This window comes from Mya arenaria, chromosome 15 (assembly GCF_026914265.1).
Source record: "Mya arenaria isolate MELC-2E11 chromosome 15, ASM2691426v1".
NCBI classification, from domain to species: Eukaryota; Metazoa; Mollusca; class Bivalvia; order Myida; family Myidae; genus Mya; species Mya arenaria.
In genome coordinates, this window is record NC_069136.1 from 30,017,810 (window position 1) to 30,034,797 (window position 16,988).

Genomic DNA, 16,988 nt, shown 5'->3' on the forward strand with positions numbered 1-16,988 from the left:
ATTTTCATTTCTGGAATGTACATCCATTTGTAAACAACGTAATGGTTATTATTTTCAATGCTAATGCTTGAAATGTTTATGTGAGTACGCCATGTTAAGGGGGGGGACTCAAGTAGCAAAGCAACAAAGTTACATGTTTATTAAAGGGGCTTGACACCAGATAATACGATTGCAAGAAAAAAGAAAATTGTCAAAAGCTTACATTAAATTGACAACGTTGTGTAAAACGAATTGAATTTTACTTACCGACGTATCACATCGCTTATGACACATGCATCTTTGGGATTTTTTGTGTATTATTTACTGGGGTTGTCTACCTCGTTAATCCCAGTAAGTTTAAAAAAACCGTCGGTATATGTATCTGTACTCAAAATCAGATATGAGTTAAACTGGGAAACCATTATGCGCTATATTAAATGGGGAAACACAGATGAGACAGCAACATGATTATAGTATTTAGTATTTCTGTCATGTTAAATGATATATTATTGACCTCCTACTAGCTGGAATTGACAATTCTACTTCTTTTGAAAACTGTACTTGCCGATGTTGGTACCATCTGGTATCTAGTCCCTTTGATACAACGAATACTTACTTATACCGTACGGAAACAATATTGCAAACACGCGTTTGTGCCCCGACGCAAAATATGTCATATGACTAATATTTAAATTAGCATCAGTACACGAAGTTTTAAATGTCGTTTAAATGTCTTCTTAGTTATAAATCACCTTTAACTACCATTAATAAATCATAAATTCAATGACAGAATCATACTTACATAATTCTGATCATGGAATAAAAACTGCACTAGTGGCAATAGTTTTGACTGATGCTTCGGATTTACATAATAACACATTATACTTATATAAAAGTGTCAGTTTAGTCACAAGGTAATTGGTTATGACATATCATAGAATAAACTTTCGTATTTTTTTTAATAAAAATACATTCTCTGCAGAACGGAATAGTTTGTGAACCATCAATTTTTGCCTAAAAGAACTATCGCGTTGCGTTATTTCATACCTTTTCTACATGCAATTGAAATAACACAATATTGAAAACGTTAGTGGACATTTGGAAGTCCATTTAACACTTCCATATTGGATTCATTCAAAACAAGCCTACGATGATTTTTTTTATCATATCACACACTTGCAAATTAATACTTAACCGCCTAACCCAACATGATGATAACAACTTTACGAAGCTCGCCTTATGTTTTATATTATTAAATGTTTCAAAAACATTTTTTTAAACAAATCTAAAAAGACGTTGCGCCATTATACAACCCTTTTCCTACCTCCACGTGGCTGTAAGCATCGGGTTTCCAGACGCAGGACTAACGACCCAGCTGTATTTGTAGTCAAACGTACGACCCCCAACCATGTTAACCCAGGGTTCGGTCTCTATCGCGTAGGCCACAACCCATCTCCTTCCAACAACCTTGATGGATAAAGATGAAGAAAAACTAATACTTCAACTGACACCTCAACAAGAGCAAAATTTCCGCCTTAATTTCCTAATCGGGTTGGCCGTGCAAAACCAGTACAGTCAAAAGTTAAATGTGGCTAATGGCTTTGCAACGAAGTTATCAGTGCAGTATAAAGAAAGAAATCTTAATTGGAAAAGAGGTTGGTATGACTCATTCATGAAAATAACACTAGATGTGAAAGATCATCTTATGTGGTGGTTGGACAATCTTGATCAAAGTTACAAACCAATCAGAACGGAGGAGCCTTCCATGATAATTACCTAAATGAGTACAGACAGCTCGTTATTTGGGTGTGTGTGTGGGGGTGGGGGGGGGGGGGGGGCAACATAGCTGCCGAAAATAGTTACACAAATGGTGTATGATCTGTGGAGGATAAACTGTTACACATCAATGTTCTGGAACTTAAGGCTTGCCAACTTGGATTGTTATCTTTGTATAAAACAAAAAGTAATACACATGTTCGAATTCTCACTGATAACACAACTACATGTGCATACATGTATATCAATAATTTTGGTGGGAAGAAATCAGAACTAAACAAAGAAGCAAGGGACATATGGATGTGGTGTTTATCAAAACATATTTATTTGAGTGCAGCTCATATTCCAGGCTCTACTAACTATGAAGCTGACAAACTGTCAAGAACATTTAATGATGATCTTGAATGGTCCTTAGATATGGACATTTTTCAAAGTCTTGAAACAATATATGGACCTTTTGATGTAGATTTGTTTGCATTTAGGTTGAATGACAAGAACGCTCATTATGTTGCCAGATACCCAAAACCTGAGGCAATGGCTATTGATGCTTTGACATTAAAATGGAATCATGATATGTTATATATCTTTCCACCTTTCAGCCTCATTCCCAAGATTTTACAGAAACTTCAGTTCGATCAGGGGAATGCGGTACTGATTGCGCCAATATGGAAGACTCAGAGTTGGTGGCCACGTCTTATGAGCCTACTAAATCAAGATTGGATTCAACTACCATCCCCACAGAGAATACTACGATTTCATTACAAACCAGAGATTCGCCATCCTTTGAAGCAAATGAGGATGGGCGCTTTTCCTATATCAGGGAAGCATTACGGAAGCAAGGAATTTCAAATGATTCAGTGGAAATCAAGAAAAGTTGAGAGTCCCAGTGGTCGCATAAAGTTTGGGATGATTTTATATATATATAGTAAATCTTTATTTTTATGCAATAATTGTAATACACTTTACTGGCAATCAATTTAAAAGTAGTATTATAAAATACACGTTAAAAGACTACAAATAATTAGGTAAAATTATTTGAAAACTGTAACTTCTATTGAAGTACCGGCATACATCAAAGGTTGTTGTCGGTGTAAAATGGCAGAGGAGTTCCGAATGGTAGAGGCTCATTAGGGTTTGTACATATCATTACTTTAATATCATACTGAAGATGAAAACATATAATATTTGATGTTGAAGTGTGCAGCATTTAAGAACACGTTACCGTTCAGCTGTCAATGTTTAATTAGTTGATGTCACGAATTAAATGACGATAATATCTTAATTGGCACAGTTTTATCACAATATATTGTAATTTCAGACCAGGGAAGCAAAAAGCATTTTTGTCAAGCGTCTTCAAAGCAGCACTCTCACAGATTAATCGTTTAGGCAATTTATTTTTTATTTTTGGACAGCTGACAATTAATCAAATCGCAGATTTCCATACTTCCGCACGAAATTAATGTTTTATGACTAGAGGCATTACTAACGGTTTAAGAAAAATGCATACCCTATTCCAGTTTTAGATAAATTGTGAGTTAACGTGAAATACATTAATGATAATCCAATCTGCCTTTGAGCTGATGCGCTTTATTATTTGGCGAAATAAGTGAAAACCTGTTTTTACATTTTAATAACTTGACACATTTCAATTATTTCAGGGATCAATCGTCTAATCTTAAGCACCGCAAAAGGAAGCCAAAACGGGAAGTATCACGTATAACATCGACGAAATTTCCAATTGAATACGGCACGTCCCCTCAACCGTTTGGATTCATCAAAATTTCGCCTCTCGTGCGGTACGGACTTAAATAAACATCTGCGTTTAAAAGCGACTTTAGGAATTTTGACCTTTTGAGAAGTTACGTTTCTATAATAGCATTCGGTGTTCGCACACATATTTCTTGGCTGATGACAATCGAATATTTACTCTATTTATTGGCTGATGACAATCGAGGATTGACTCTATTTATTGGCTGATGACAATCGAAGATTTACTCTATTTATTGGCTGATGACAATCGAGGATTGACTCTATTTATTGGCTGATGACAATCGAGGATTGACTCTATTTGTTGGCTGATGACAATCGAGGATTGACTCTATTTGTTGGCTGATGACAATCGAGGATTGACTCTATTTGTTGGCCGATGACAATCGAAGATTTACTCTATTTATTGGCCAATACAATCGAGGATTGACTCTATTTATTGACTGATGACAATCGAAGATTTACTCTATTTATTGGCCAATGACAATCGAGGATTGACTCTATTTGTTGGCTGATGACAATCGAGGATTGACTCTATTTGTTGGCTGATAGCAATCGAGGATTGACTCTATTTATTGGCTGATGACAATCGAGGATTGACTCTATTTGTTGGCCGATGACAATCGAGGATTGACTCTATTTAATGGCTGATGACAATCGAGGATTGACTCTATTTATTGGCTGATGAAAATCGAGGATTGACTCTATGTGTTGGCTGATGACAATCGAGGATTGACTCTATTTATTGGCTGATGACAATCGAGGATTGACTCTATTTGTTGGCTGATGACAATCGAGGATTGACTCTATTTGTTGGCTGATGACAATCGAGGATTGACTCTATTTATTGGCTGATGCCAATCGAGGATTGACTCTATTTGTTGGCTGATGCCAATCGAGGATTGACTCTATTTGTTGGCTGATGACAATCGAAGATTTACTCTATTGGCCAATGACAATCGAGGATTGACTCTATTTGTTGGCTGATGACAATCGAAGATTTACTCTATTTATTGGCTGATGCCAATCGAGGATTGACTCTATTTGTTGGCTGATGACAATCGAGGATTGACTCTATTTGTTGGCCGATGACAATCGAGGATTGACTCTATTTGTTGGCTGATGACAATCGAGGATTGACTCTATTTATTGGCCGATGACAATCGAGGATTGACTCTATTTATTGGCTGATGACAATCGAAGATTTACTCTATTTATTGGCCAATGACAATCGAGGATTGACTCTATTTGTTGGCTGATGACAATCGAGGATTGACTCTATTTGTTGGCTGATAGCAATCGAGGATTGACTCTATTTATTGGCTGATGACAATCGAGGATTGACTCTATTTGTTGGCTGATGACAATCGAGGATTGACTCTATTTATTGGCTGATGACAATCGAGGATTGACTCTATTTGTTGGCCGATGACAATCGAGGATTGACTCTATTTGTTGGCCGATGACAATCGAGGATTGACTCTATTTATTGGCCGATGACAATCGAGGATTGACTCTATTTGTTGGCCGATGACAATCGAAGATTTACTCTATTTACTGCAACTCCATATAACGTAGAGCATATTCGACAGTGAATACAAACATTTATTTCCGTACAGATTTTTTGTCGACCTGCATGATTCTGTAAGGTCGTCTACATTACATAGATCGCTTTGCCCTTTACGCATGCGCGAAGTAACTATGATTGATAGTTAAGGCTGTTGTTTTCCGCAGGCAATTTAAGCTTGTAAACGTCATGAAATAGATGTTTAAAGTGACACTCTAATTTAATATCAATGCATACCCATGTATAATAAACATATATTTTGACTGATAAACCTTTAACTACTTACTTAATAATGCATTTATGGAAAATATTAATTACTGATAATAAGATTGTAACCGTGTATTTAATAGCTGAAAAAGCAAAACTATTAAATGATTGGTGAATGCTAAAAGATTTACTGTGATCTACTATGATCTGAAATGATAGAAATACTGTGTTTTATACTCATTTCTTTCAAATTAAAATAGGCATCCTTCATTAGAACAATTCTTTTCGACATTTATTCATCATTTTTGGAATAATAAAACAAAAATATGAATTGTGGTAAATATTATGTTGGAGTAATAGTGCATCTTTAATCAGCCAACAAATCGTATTGACATATATTCAGTACACGATTATAACTGAATTAATGTGACAACATTCATATACAAATCTCATTAACGATTCTTACTTTAAAATGCTCATTATAATATACAGCCATTCTAACAATTTCAGTACCATAATGTTCAATATTTTGTTGATCATTTAATATGCATAAAAATCTTAACGAGGTCATTCAAGTAAACTTCTGTACTATGCAAACATACCTAGGTAATTTTAATAATCTTAATTTTAACAATTTGATGATCTTTAAACGAAAATTATTATAAACGATCATGTTTCGCTGCTTTTCCTTTTTGGTACAGACATAAATCAATTCTATTTGCTTTCATAATATATTCACTAAGTCGCGACAATTTACCATTGCCCGACACTCTGAAACTGACGCCTTGACGCCACAAAGATGAGATATTTTTAGCAGTATTGGATTGTTTCGTTGTACAAACTTAACAGACATTTGTGAATTATTTTGAAGGAAACATTTCGATTCGAGTTATGATTTCTTAAAAACTTTGTGAAGAACAACAATGTAACGAAAAACTTACCCGTTTTTTTATATTTCTCTAACTTCCATGATAACTTCAAGCAACTTATCAGCATCATCAGTTAGAGACAAGATGGTGAACATATTTTAATATAATTATTTAAATTATATAGAAGACGCTTTTTCACCCCTTGTCCCAAACCCCTGAAATTTTCAAACAATACAACAAATGGACGGGGCACACACCTTCATTTCCATGAGTTAGGACACACTTTCGCGGAAACCTAGTTTAAACATATTGAGCCCTTTTTTGAGCAATTAAAGCTCTTTTTTAAACTCTACCATCTCTGACTGATGCTCCTACCTATGCTTTAGCGCAACTTGTTACTGCATCAATAATAATAATAATAATAATAATAATAATAATAATAATAATAATAATAATAATAATAATAATAGTAATAATAATAAATAATAATAATAATAATAATAATAATAATAATAATAATAATAATAATAATAATAATAATAATAATAATAATAATAAATAATAATAATAAATAATAATAATAATAATAATAATAATAATAATAATAATAATAATAATAATAATAATAAATAATAATAATAATAATAATAATAATAATAATAATAATAATAAACAAATATTTGGAAAGCAAAACGAAACGCAACAAACGAAACGAAACGAAAATGGCATAAACGTAAAACAATTAAAACATCGACTTTAATAAAACTTATTATTAACTTCAGATTCAATGCTTACATCTCTGCTTCTCGTAAGGAAAGAACGAAATGTTAAACTTGAAAGAACGCCTCCTGAATGATTGAGCATGCTATTAGTAACACAGTGTGACAGAACGCCTCCTCAAATGATTGAGCATGCTATTAGTAACACAGTGTGACAGAACGCCTCCTCAAATGATTGAGCATGCTATTAGTAACACAGTGTGACAGCAAACTGGTACTAGTATATATACTGGGCAAAATAAATAACACAACGTTGGCATTGTATTTCGCATATTGTTTCTCTGTGAGTACCGCAACGAACAATTCATTCCATGCTTTTAAAATGGAGGTAGTTATTGATAAGTGAGCAGTCAAAAGTGATTTTTCTGCCTACCAGGTGATACATTTTGGCCCAACACACGCATACGTGAGAAGAGTTCACATTTATGTATAAATCAAATGTGCATGAACATTGATAAAACGTTTCAAGTTGTAACTGATGTGTTTTCTGGTCTGAAAGTAAACAAGGCAATATAGTGACATAGCTATTGAAGCACAACTTGAAAACATGCCCTTTCATGAATTTCTTTAAATTGTCATTTGTTTGTAATAAAAACCTTAACTAGTTAGTGAGAAATAAACTCCTTGGGGTCAATGAGAACATCTTCAAAATAATTTTGCATATAAGGTCTGTTGTGGCTTTTTTAATTTAATATTGTTGATAATAATTATGAAAGTGCGACCTAATTCCTCAGCACTTTTAAGTAAAAAGAAGAATATGTAAGAAGAAAAAAACACGTTATATAGGATATTTTTGTCGTAACTTGTATAATTGAATTCACTCAGATAGTGTTCCCATTTTCTACTAGCAAACCATCCTTAACAGCACCTTCAGCGAATCGCCATGAAAAGGTTCCTCTCGTCGGACGTTAGTTTTGACATTGAATAAATGTCCTTTTCAATCACTGTGGTTTATTATTCACGTCTCCCATTTAAGTTGAATTTTCATGGCCAGCCCCTCCTTATTCAGGAGCAATTCATAAAATGGTTCATATCTAAAGACAACATTCTAATTATTGAATGAACTGAAATGAAGAAAATTCAATTATTTCGGAAAATGTTGAACAGAATACATGTCAACATCATTGTAACTAGGAGCAAGCTAAGCTTTGTCACCATGATTTATTTAAATATTTCCAAAACTTTCTTGGGCTTGACTAACAAATTACATTCGGAAGTATAAAAAACGCTCTGCTGTGCGATTTAATTGACAAAGAAATATATCAAGCATTTAAAAACACGATTTTCATTCGGTCGTAATATTTTAATTATATCTTTGAAATTCGATTACTATCGTTAAATGTATTCCAATGTCTTTCCGATAGGCTGGAAAGATATATCACGAGTAAGGTTAAAAAAGTGTTATTCATTGTTCAGACGTGACTTTAGCATATCGGCAATGCCATCAAATGAATGTGTTTAACCATCCAGAAAATGACGTGCATTGTAAATGCAAATTAATTTTCTTTGAAAACAATGTAGGTTAATTAGCTTTCAAGACTTAACATGTTTTAAACAATGACAAAATCATCTAGCATTGATCCATCACTAACAGCGATCGTTCAATACAAAACCTATTCCTATTGTTTATGCTCGGACATAGGTGACACTATCAGTCTTTAGGCTGACCTACTGGAACCATAGGTGACACTATCAGTCTCTAGTATGACCTGCTGGAACCATAGGTGACACTATCAGTCTCTAGTATGACCTACTGGAACCATAGGTGACACTATCAGTCTATAGGCTGACCTACTGGAACCATAGGTGACACTATCAGTCTATAGGCTGACCTACTGGAACCATAGGTGACACTATCAGTCTATAGTATGACCTGCTGGAACCATAGGTGACACTATCAGTCTCTAGTATGACCTGCTGAAACCATAGGTGACACTATCAGTCTCTAATATGACCTGCTGGAACCATAGGTGACACTATCAGTCTCTAGTATGACCTGCTGGAACCATAGGTGACACTATCAGTCTCTAGTATGACCTGCAGGAACCATAGGTGACACTATCAGTCTATAGTATGACCTGCTGGAACCATAGGTGACACTATCAGACTGTAGGCTGACCTGCTGAAACCATAGGTGACACTATCAGTCTCTAGTATGACCTGCAGGAACCATAGGTGACACTATAAGTCTCTCGTATGACCTGCTGGAACCATAGGTGACACTATCAGTCTCTAGGCTGACCTACTGGAACCATAGGTGACACTATCAGTCTCTAGTATGACCTGCAGGAACCATAGGTGACACTATCAGTCTCTTGTATGACCTGCTGGAACCATAGGTGACACTATCAGTCTCTAGTATGACCTGCAGGAACCATAGGTGACACTATCAGTCTCTAGTATGACCTGCTGGAACCATAGGTGACACTATCAGTCTCTAGTATGACCTGCAGGAACCATAGGTGACACTATCAGTCTCTAGTATGACCTGCTGGAACCATAGGTGACACTATCAGTCTCTAGTATGACCTGCAGGAACCATAGGTGACACTATCAGTCTCTAGTATGACCTGCTGGAACCATAGGTGACACTATCAGTCTCTAGTATGACCTGCAGGAACCATAGGTGACACTATCAGTCTCTAGTATGACCTGCTGGAACCATAGGTGACACTATCAGTCTCTAGTATGACCTGCTGGAACCATAGGTGACACTATCAGTCTCTAGTATGACCTGCTGGAACCATAGGTGACACTATCAGTCTCTAGTATGACCTGCTGGAACCATAGGTGACACTATCAGTCTATAGGCTGACCCACTCCTGACCTACTGGACCATAGGTGACACTATCGGACTACAGGCTGACCTACTGGAACCATAGGCGGCACTATCGATCTATAGGCTGACCTACTGGAACCAAAGGCGGCACTATCGATCTATAGGCCGACCTGCTGGAACCATAGGTGATACTATCAGTCTATAGGCTGACCCACTCCTGACCTACTGGACCCATAGGTGACACTAGCAGACTGTAGACTGACCTACTGGAACCATAGGCGTCACTATCGATCTATAGGCTGACCTACTGAAACCATAGGCGTCACTATCCATCAATAGACTGACCTACTGGAACCATAGGTGACACTAGCAGACTGTAGGCTGACCTACTGGAACCATAGGCGTCACTATCGATCTATAGGCTGACCTACTGGACCCATAGGTGACACTATCAGTCTATAGGCTGACCTACTGGAACCATAGGTGGCACTTTCAGTCTATAGGCTGACCTACTGGAGCTATAGGCGGCACTATCGATCTATAGGCTGACCTACTGGAACCATAGGCGGCACTATCAGTCTGTATGCTGACCTACTGGAACTATAGGCGGCACTATCAGTCTGTATGCTGACCTGCTGGAACCATAGGTGGCACTATGAGTCTAAAGGCTGACCTGCTGGAACCATAGACGGCACTATCAGACTAAAGGCTTACCTACTGGAACCATAGGCGTACTACCGATCTATAGGCTGACCTACTGGAACCATAGGCGGCACTATCAGTCTATAGGCTGACCTACTGGAATCATAGGTGGCACTATCAGTCTATAGGCTGACCTACTGGAACTATAGGCGGCACTATCGGTCTATAGACTGACCTACTGGATTCATAGGCGGCACTATCAGTCTGTATGCTGACCTGCTGGAACCATAGGTGGCACTATCAGTCTGTATGCTGACCTGCTAGAACCATAGGTGGCACTATGAGTCTAAAGGCTGACCTGTTGGAACCATGGACGGCACTATCAGACTAAAGGCTTACCTACTGGAACCATAGGCGTACTACCGATCTATAGGCTGACCTACTGGAACTATAGGCGGCACTATCAGTCTGTATGCTGACCTGCTGGAACCATAGGTGGCACTATGAGTCTAAAGGCTGACCTGCTGGAACCATGGACGGCACTATCAGACTAAAGGCTTACCTACTGGAACCATAGGCGTACTATCAATCTATAGGCTGACCTACAGGAACCATAGGTGGCACTATCAGTCTAAAGGCTGACCTGCTGGAACCATAGGTGGCACTATGAGTCTAAAGGCTGACCTGCTGGAACCATGGACGGCACTATCAGACTAAAGGCTTACCTACTGGAGCCATAGGCGTACTACCGATCTATAGGCTGACCTACTGGAACTTTAGGCGGCACTATCAGTCTATAGGCTGACCTACTGGAATCATAGGTGGCACTATCAGTCTATAGGCTGACCTACTGGAACTATAGGCGGCACTATCGGTCTATTGGCAGACCTACTGGAATCATAGGCGGCACTTTCAGTCTGTATGCTGACCTGCTGGAACCATAGGTGGCACTATCAGTCTGTATGCTGACTTGCTGGAACCATAGGTGGCACTATGAGTCTAAAGGCTGACCTGTTGGAACCATGGACGGCACTATCAGACTAAAGGCTTACCTACTGGAACCATAGGCGTACTACCGATCTAAAGGCTGACCTATTGGAACTATAGGCGGCACTATCAGTCTGTATGCTGACCTGCTGGAACCATAGGTGGCACTATGAGTCTTAAGGCTGACCTGCTGGAACCATGGACGGCACTATCAGACTAAAGGCTTACCTACTGGAACCATAGGCGTACTACCGATCTATAGGCTGACCTACTGGAACCATAGGTGGCACTATCAGTCTAAAGGCTGACCTACTGGAACCATAGGCGGCACTAGCAGTCTATAGGCTGACCTACTGGAACCATAGGCGGCACTATCAGTCTAAAGGCTAACCTACTGGAACCATAGGCGTACTATCAATCTATAGGCTGACCTACTGGAACCATAGGTGGCACTATCAGTCTATAGGCTGACCTACTGGAACCATAGGCGGCACTATCAGTCTATAGGCTGACCTGCTGGAACCATAGGCGGCACTAGCAGTCTATAGGCTGACCTACTGGAACCATAGGCGGCACTATCAGTCTATAGGCTGACCTGCTGGAACCATAGGCGGCACTAGCAGACTATAGGCTGACCTACTGGAACCATAGGCGGCACTATCAGTCTATAGGCTGACCTACTGGAACCATAGGCGGCACTATCAGTCTATAGGCTGACCTACTGGAACCATAGGTGACACTATCAGTCTATAGGCTGACCTACTGGAACCATAGGCGGCACTATCAGTCTATAGGCTGACCTGCTGGAACCATAGGTGACACTATCAGACTGTAGGCTGACCTGCTGGAACCATAGGTGGCACTATCAGTAACATATCGTGATCTTTTTTTCTATGTCGCCGAAGGTGAGCATATAAAAATCTAAACGGCCGTCCGTGTATCCGTCTAGTTTCCTGTCCAGGCTGTTACTTTTTCATGCAGGGGAGGATTTTAACTAGACTTGGCACATATGCCCGGTACGGAAATTCTAATATCCAATTTCTGACGGTGGCATTTCGGAGGCATTCGTCACTTACCGTGACAGCGTTACTATTTCCATGTTTATTCTCGTATAAATAAGAAGGTCTTGAGAATGCTATCATCCCTTGCCAAAAAGCTGCTTTTTAAAAAAAAAATAGTCCTGGAGTCCTTCTTATAAGGGTGTTTCATCCCCTGCCCGGAATAACTTTTTTATCACAATAATTTTATCATTTAATATAGTTATTTATAAAATATTATATAATCTAAATATATTAGTTTTACCATCTCTGCCACGTATGGCTGAAAATGACCATGTTACAAAGCAATAGCTCGGTAACACTCCTAATTAGTATTGTCTATTAACAGATTTAGGTGTATTTGAATGTACAGAAATAAATGCATGTTCTTAGTTTAAGTCATGATGTGCATAAATACAGAACGCAATATATCATTGAACACATCCTTAATGCAAGCTGTTATTACCTCAGATGACAGACAACACATCATCTGTACTTTTATAAACAATTCTAACATTCAAACTGTAATCTAAATATTTGTGAGAGAAAAAACACAACACAACGAAACAAAACCCATATCTAATGTGTTTTTGTTGACAATCATATATTAACAGCTAAAATCGCACAACTTTCAAACATTGTTTAATGATTTTCACTTCTGTCGTCAAAAAACTGCCAAGTAATTTGAATGTTTGTGAAAGGCTTTCAACATCTAGTAAAACATCCCTTAACGCTTCTGTTTATTTTTTTCATTAGCGACAGTTGTTCCTACAAGATGGCAATCACTTGAATTGAAGAACAAAGCACACAGTAATTGAATATTCTCATAAACGCTTGTTTATTCAAAGTCAACAGTCATCTTCTTCCTAAACAAATAAGTGACCATTTTATGTTCCTTTCATACATCAAACTGAGATGGTTTTACGTGATTGATTTCGAATTAAGTTTGACTATGATGTAACAATCGTTGAAAGAAGACGTCCTGGGTTCTGTCATCGGATCAAATTCTATGTATTGTTCTTATTGAAGTGTACCGACAGCGTACGCAGCTTTTCAATTAGCGAGACAATGTTAATTGCTGGCGCGGGTTGTCTCGTTCTCTGCCCCTCATCCGGTCGGCGGACAAGATTAAAGCTGCCATCCGCCTGTTATAGATGACTTTCAGTTATGTGGCATTCGCTAATTTTCTCTGTTGAGCAAAGTCTGCTCAAATTTGCCAAAACACATACAGAACATGTGCTGTATTATATACGGTATATATTTTGTTTTAGGCCCTATCAAATTGTTTTTATGTTTAGCGTCAACCCGTAGTACGAAAACTAATACCAAAAGCGTCCCTACCCCCCCGGCCGAATACTATATGAGTGACATCGTATGTAGAATATAGACACCAGAGCATTCTTAGTCCATTCTCAGTTGTCAGATAGTTTTCCACTGCAAAATGAGTTTAAATATACTTAAATTTAAGTTCGTTGAAATTGGATTAAATTATTGGATCTTCCATGGCCGAGAGCGTAAGAATGGTTGATTCCGACCCGACCGTAGGGTGTTTTGCGGAAACGAGGTTTTTCCGCAAAACAACCTGCGCGAAGGTCGGGATGAACATACACATGTATCTATGGTAGATGCTTTTTCTCCCACCTCAGTTAAACAAAATTAAGTAAAAATGTATTTTTTGCTGGAACTCTTTTGTGCGAAAATAAGTTCCCTGCATTTTTCGAGTTTCCTCAATATGAGGGCATAAGGTCAAACTATCTTTTGGTACAATGGTCAGAGATGTCAAATTGCATTTTTCGTCTAACGAATAACTACGAGACGTGTTTTATTAAACAGGTAGCACACTTTGTCTCACAAAAAAAGACTGCGATTGAAAATAGATAAAACAGCCAAGAAAGTATGATAGCACTATTATGTTATACTTGTAATGTTGTTCATGCTGTGAATATTCTGGGCCGGAGGTCTTTAATTTACAATGAAATTGATTTGAGTTAATAAAAAGGCACTTTATATAGTTTGACAAAGCCATCAGAGTAACATGCATATGTAGATTACTGAAAGTAAGCCACTTTTCAAGCATAAACCCACCTATCTGTAACCATGGCAAATAGTGATGGTGCAGCTTTAACTGGGATCATTTCCATAACAGCTGAGCGCATTTACTCGATACGCTATCAAAGACATCGGGTGTAGAAGATATCGGACCAGCTACGCGAGTGCATCTCAGGGGTCTCAATTACCGCAAATTCACCACGAAAAAATAGCTCAACCCGTTAATGGACATTAGATCAGGAACAATAATGAAGCTGCTCTTGGTTCTACTAAGTGGTACGTTCATTGTTTTACGTTATCCATTAAAATTGATTCAATCTTGACAAATATTTATCTGAAATGTACTTAATATTTGAGTTGAATGAGCTTGCATGTGTTGCTTTTTTCTCCAGGCTGCCTCCACGGCCTGTTGGCTTACTCTAAGCCAATCTCCATATGGCCCCTGTACAGTGTTAACCCGACGTATGATTTAAGGACACAGACTTCCGCCGGAAAGGCGGGCTGCTCGCTGTCCACCGGAGACCCATTTTCGCCAACATTGGATTACTCGTCCGTCCGTTTCCAGAGCTCACCGCTGTCCGTTGTTGACCTTCCGGTGCCAGGTTTGGAGACGGAAATTGAAGATTTCTCAGTTGTTGTTACTATAAAGGCATCTTCAGCCACTTCCGGGACAATTTTTCATTTCGTTGCTACTGATAATACCGGTGCTGGAATACACGAAATGAGTCTACTGTTTGATGAAACGAGCACTGTTCTACATGTCAAAGACGATAATGGAAGAAGTAAAGGAGAAATTACGGCTTCGCCACAAATAACTATCGCCAATGTAGGTGAGTGGATATCGTTCGCTGTAAGTTATGACGCCAGCAAACAAGAAATAAGGTTGTTTACAAACATAGACAGTCATCTGGGAACCGTTAAGCTTTCAGGAGGTGTTTGTTTGGGTCAGCCAGGAATCATTCGGCTTGGACGTCCACAGGAAGGCAGTAACGGACCATATTTTAGCGGGGATATGATCTGTTGTGCTTTGTATAACAACAGGTTTGCAGAGGGGGACTTTTCTCAGTATATTAGTGAATGTCAAAACAACAGTTGGCCAAATCCATATCCGTCAAACACAGCTTCAAATGACTGTGTCTCATACAACGGGTACTTTAACGCAGATCAGAAAAACGTTGCCGTAGCTACTTCTATAGCCACACTAGTCACGCGGATAACAAAGTCTCGTGTGCAGTGCGCAGATGCGTGCGAATCGCATGCAGATTGTGTTTCGTTTACCTTCACCGTTTCTGACCGAATGTGCCGCTTATATGAGGCAGTTCATGGAAGTTTGGTAGCTAGCGATGGTACTAACTATTACATCCGGCGAGACCAATGTTGTTGAAAGCGTTTGTGTCTGAGTTAACACTGGATACAGTTTCCAAGTTCAGAAAGCGGCCGGTAGTGTTTTCACTAGCGGAATCAGGGAAATGTATTGGGGACTGAAGAAGATCGTATCGATACCGAGGAAAATAACCATACTTGTGAAATATTCATCGAAGGAAGAACTATTAAGCCTTTGATGCCAAAAAGGGGTAAAATTACAACAAACAAAGCTGAATACTAGTATTTTACTGTATCTTTACTAAAAAGTTCTCATATTAAGCCTTTGATGCCAAAAAGGGGTAAAATTACAACAAACAAAGCTGAATACTAGTATTTTACTGTATCTTTACTAAAAAGTTCTCATATTAAGCCTTTGATGCCAAAAAGGGGTAAAATTACAACAAACAAAGCTGTATATTAGTATTTAACTGTATCTTTACTAAAAAAAGTTCTCTGATAACATTGATACTAATAAAACATATAATAGGTGCAGTGAAACACATGATTTGTCTGTTGTTGTTTTTTAATAATATGGCCCCCAGCTTATGCGGTAAGAAGAAGCATGAAAATATAAAACGGTGAAACAGTCATCTAAGAAAATGTCTCCACGCCTCAATTAAAAAAATGGATGGAAATCTAGCAATTAATTTATATCGGCATGCTATGGCCGTAAACAAATGTGTAGAGTATATGTAAATGAACGGTATTTGGAATCTGAATTAAACAAGAGCTGTCGCATGACAGCGCGCTCGACTAAACGCCGTTTTGTTTTAGAAATGAATACAATGATGTAATATGTGCCTGTCAACAGCAATAAAAAGTCAAATTAAGAAGTAAACAAAAAACGCCGCATTGCGAGAAAACCAGGTTTTCAATGATTGACAGAAGAACTTCAGCCTTTGTTGTGAGATTCAGTTTCAACTTTTTTTTTCTACATTCACTAACAGTGGCCTTGACCTTGACCCTAGGCCCCAAACGCAATCCCATGGAAGTTCACCATAAGCTATTCCTACACAACAAGTGTGGTCACAAAATGTCAAGTCTAATTTAAGTTATTCAGAACCAAACGCTTATCTATTTGAAGTAACAGTGACCTTGACCCTAGGGTCCCAAGCGCAATCCCATTAACTATTCCTATATACCAAGTTTGGTCACTATATGTCACTCTATTTCAAACTAACTAAA

The 16,988-nt window shown here is 38.2% G+C and overlaps 1 protein-coding gene across 1 annotated transcript; it reads left to right on the top strand.

The window, feature by feature from the left end:
* Nucleotides 1-14,594: 14,594 nt before the first annotated feature.
* LOC128218745 (uncharacterized) lies at nucleotides 14,595-16,184 on the top strand. Its single transcript, XM_052926431.1, has 2 exons — nucleotides 14,595-14,714; nucleotides 14,831-16,184. The coding sequence occupies exons 1-2, from the start codon at nucleotides 14,663-14,665 to the stop codon at nucleotides 15,820-15,822; spliced, it is 1,044 nt and encodes a 347-aa protein (XP_052782391.1). The 5' UTR covers nucleotides 14,595-14,662; the 3' UTR covers nucleotides 15,823-16,184.
* Nucleotides 16,185-16,988: the final 804 nt, after the last annotated feature.

What these genes read in the sequence shown, in the direction of transcription:
- LOC128218745 (XM_052926431.1), top strand. Translation starts at nt 14,663, where the DNA reads ATGGACATTAGATCAGGAACAATAATGAAGCTGCTCTTGGTTCTACTA. An exon ending in GCTCTTGGTTCTACTAAGTG is followed by an intron (nt 14,715 to 14,830) that starts GTACGTTCATTG and finishes TTTTTTCTCCAG; the next exon opens with GCTGCCTCCACGGCCTGTTG.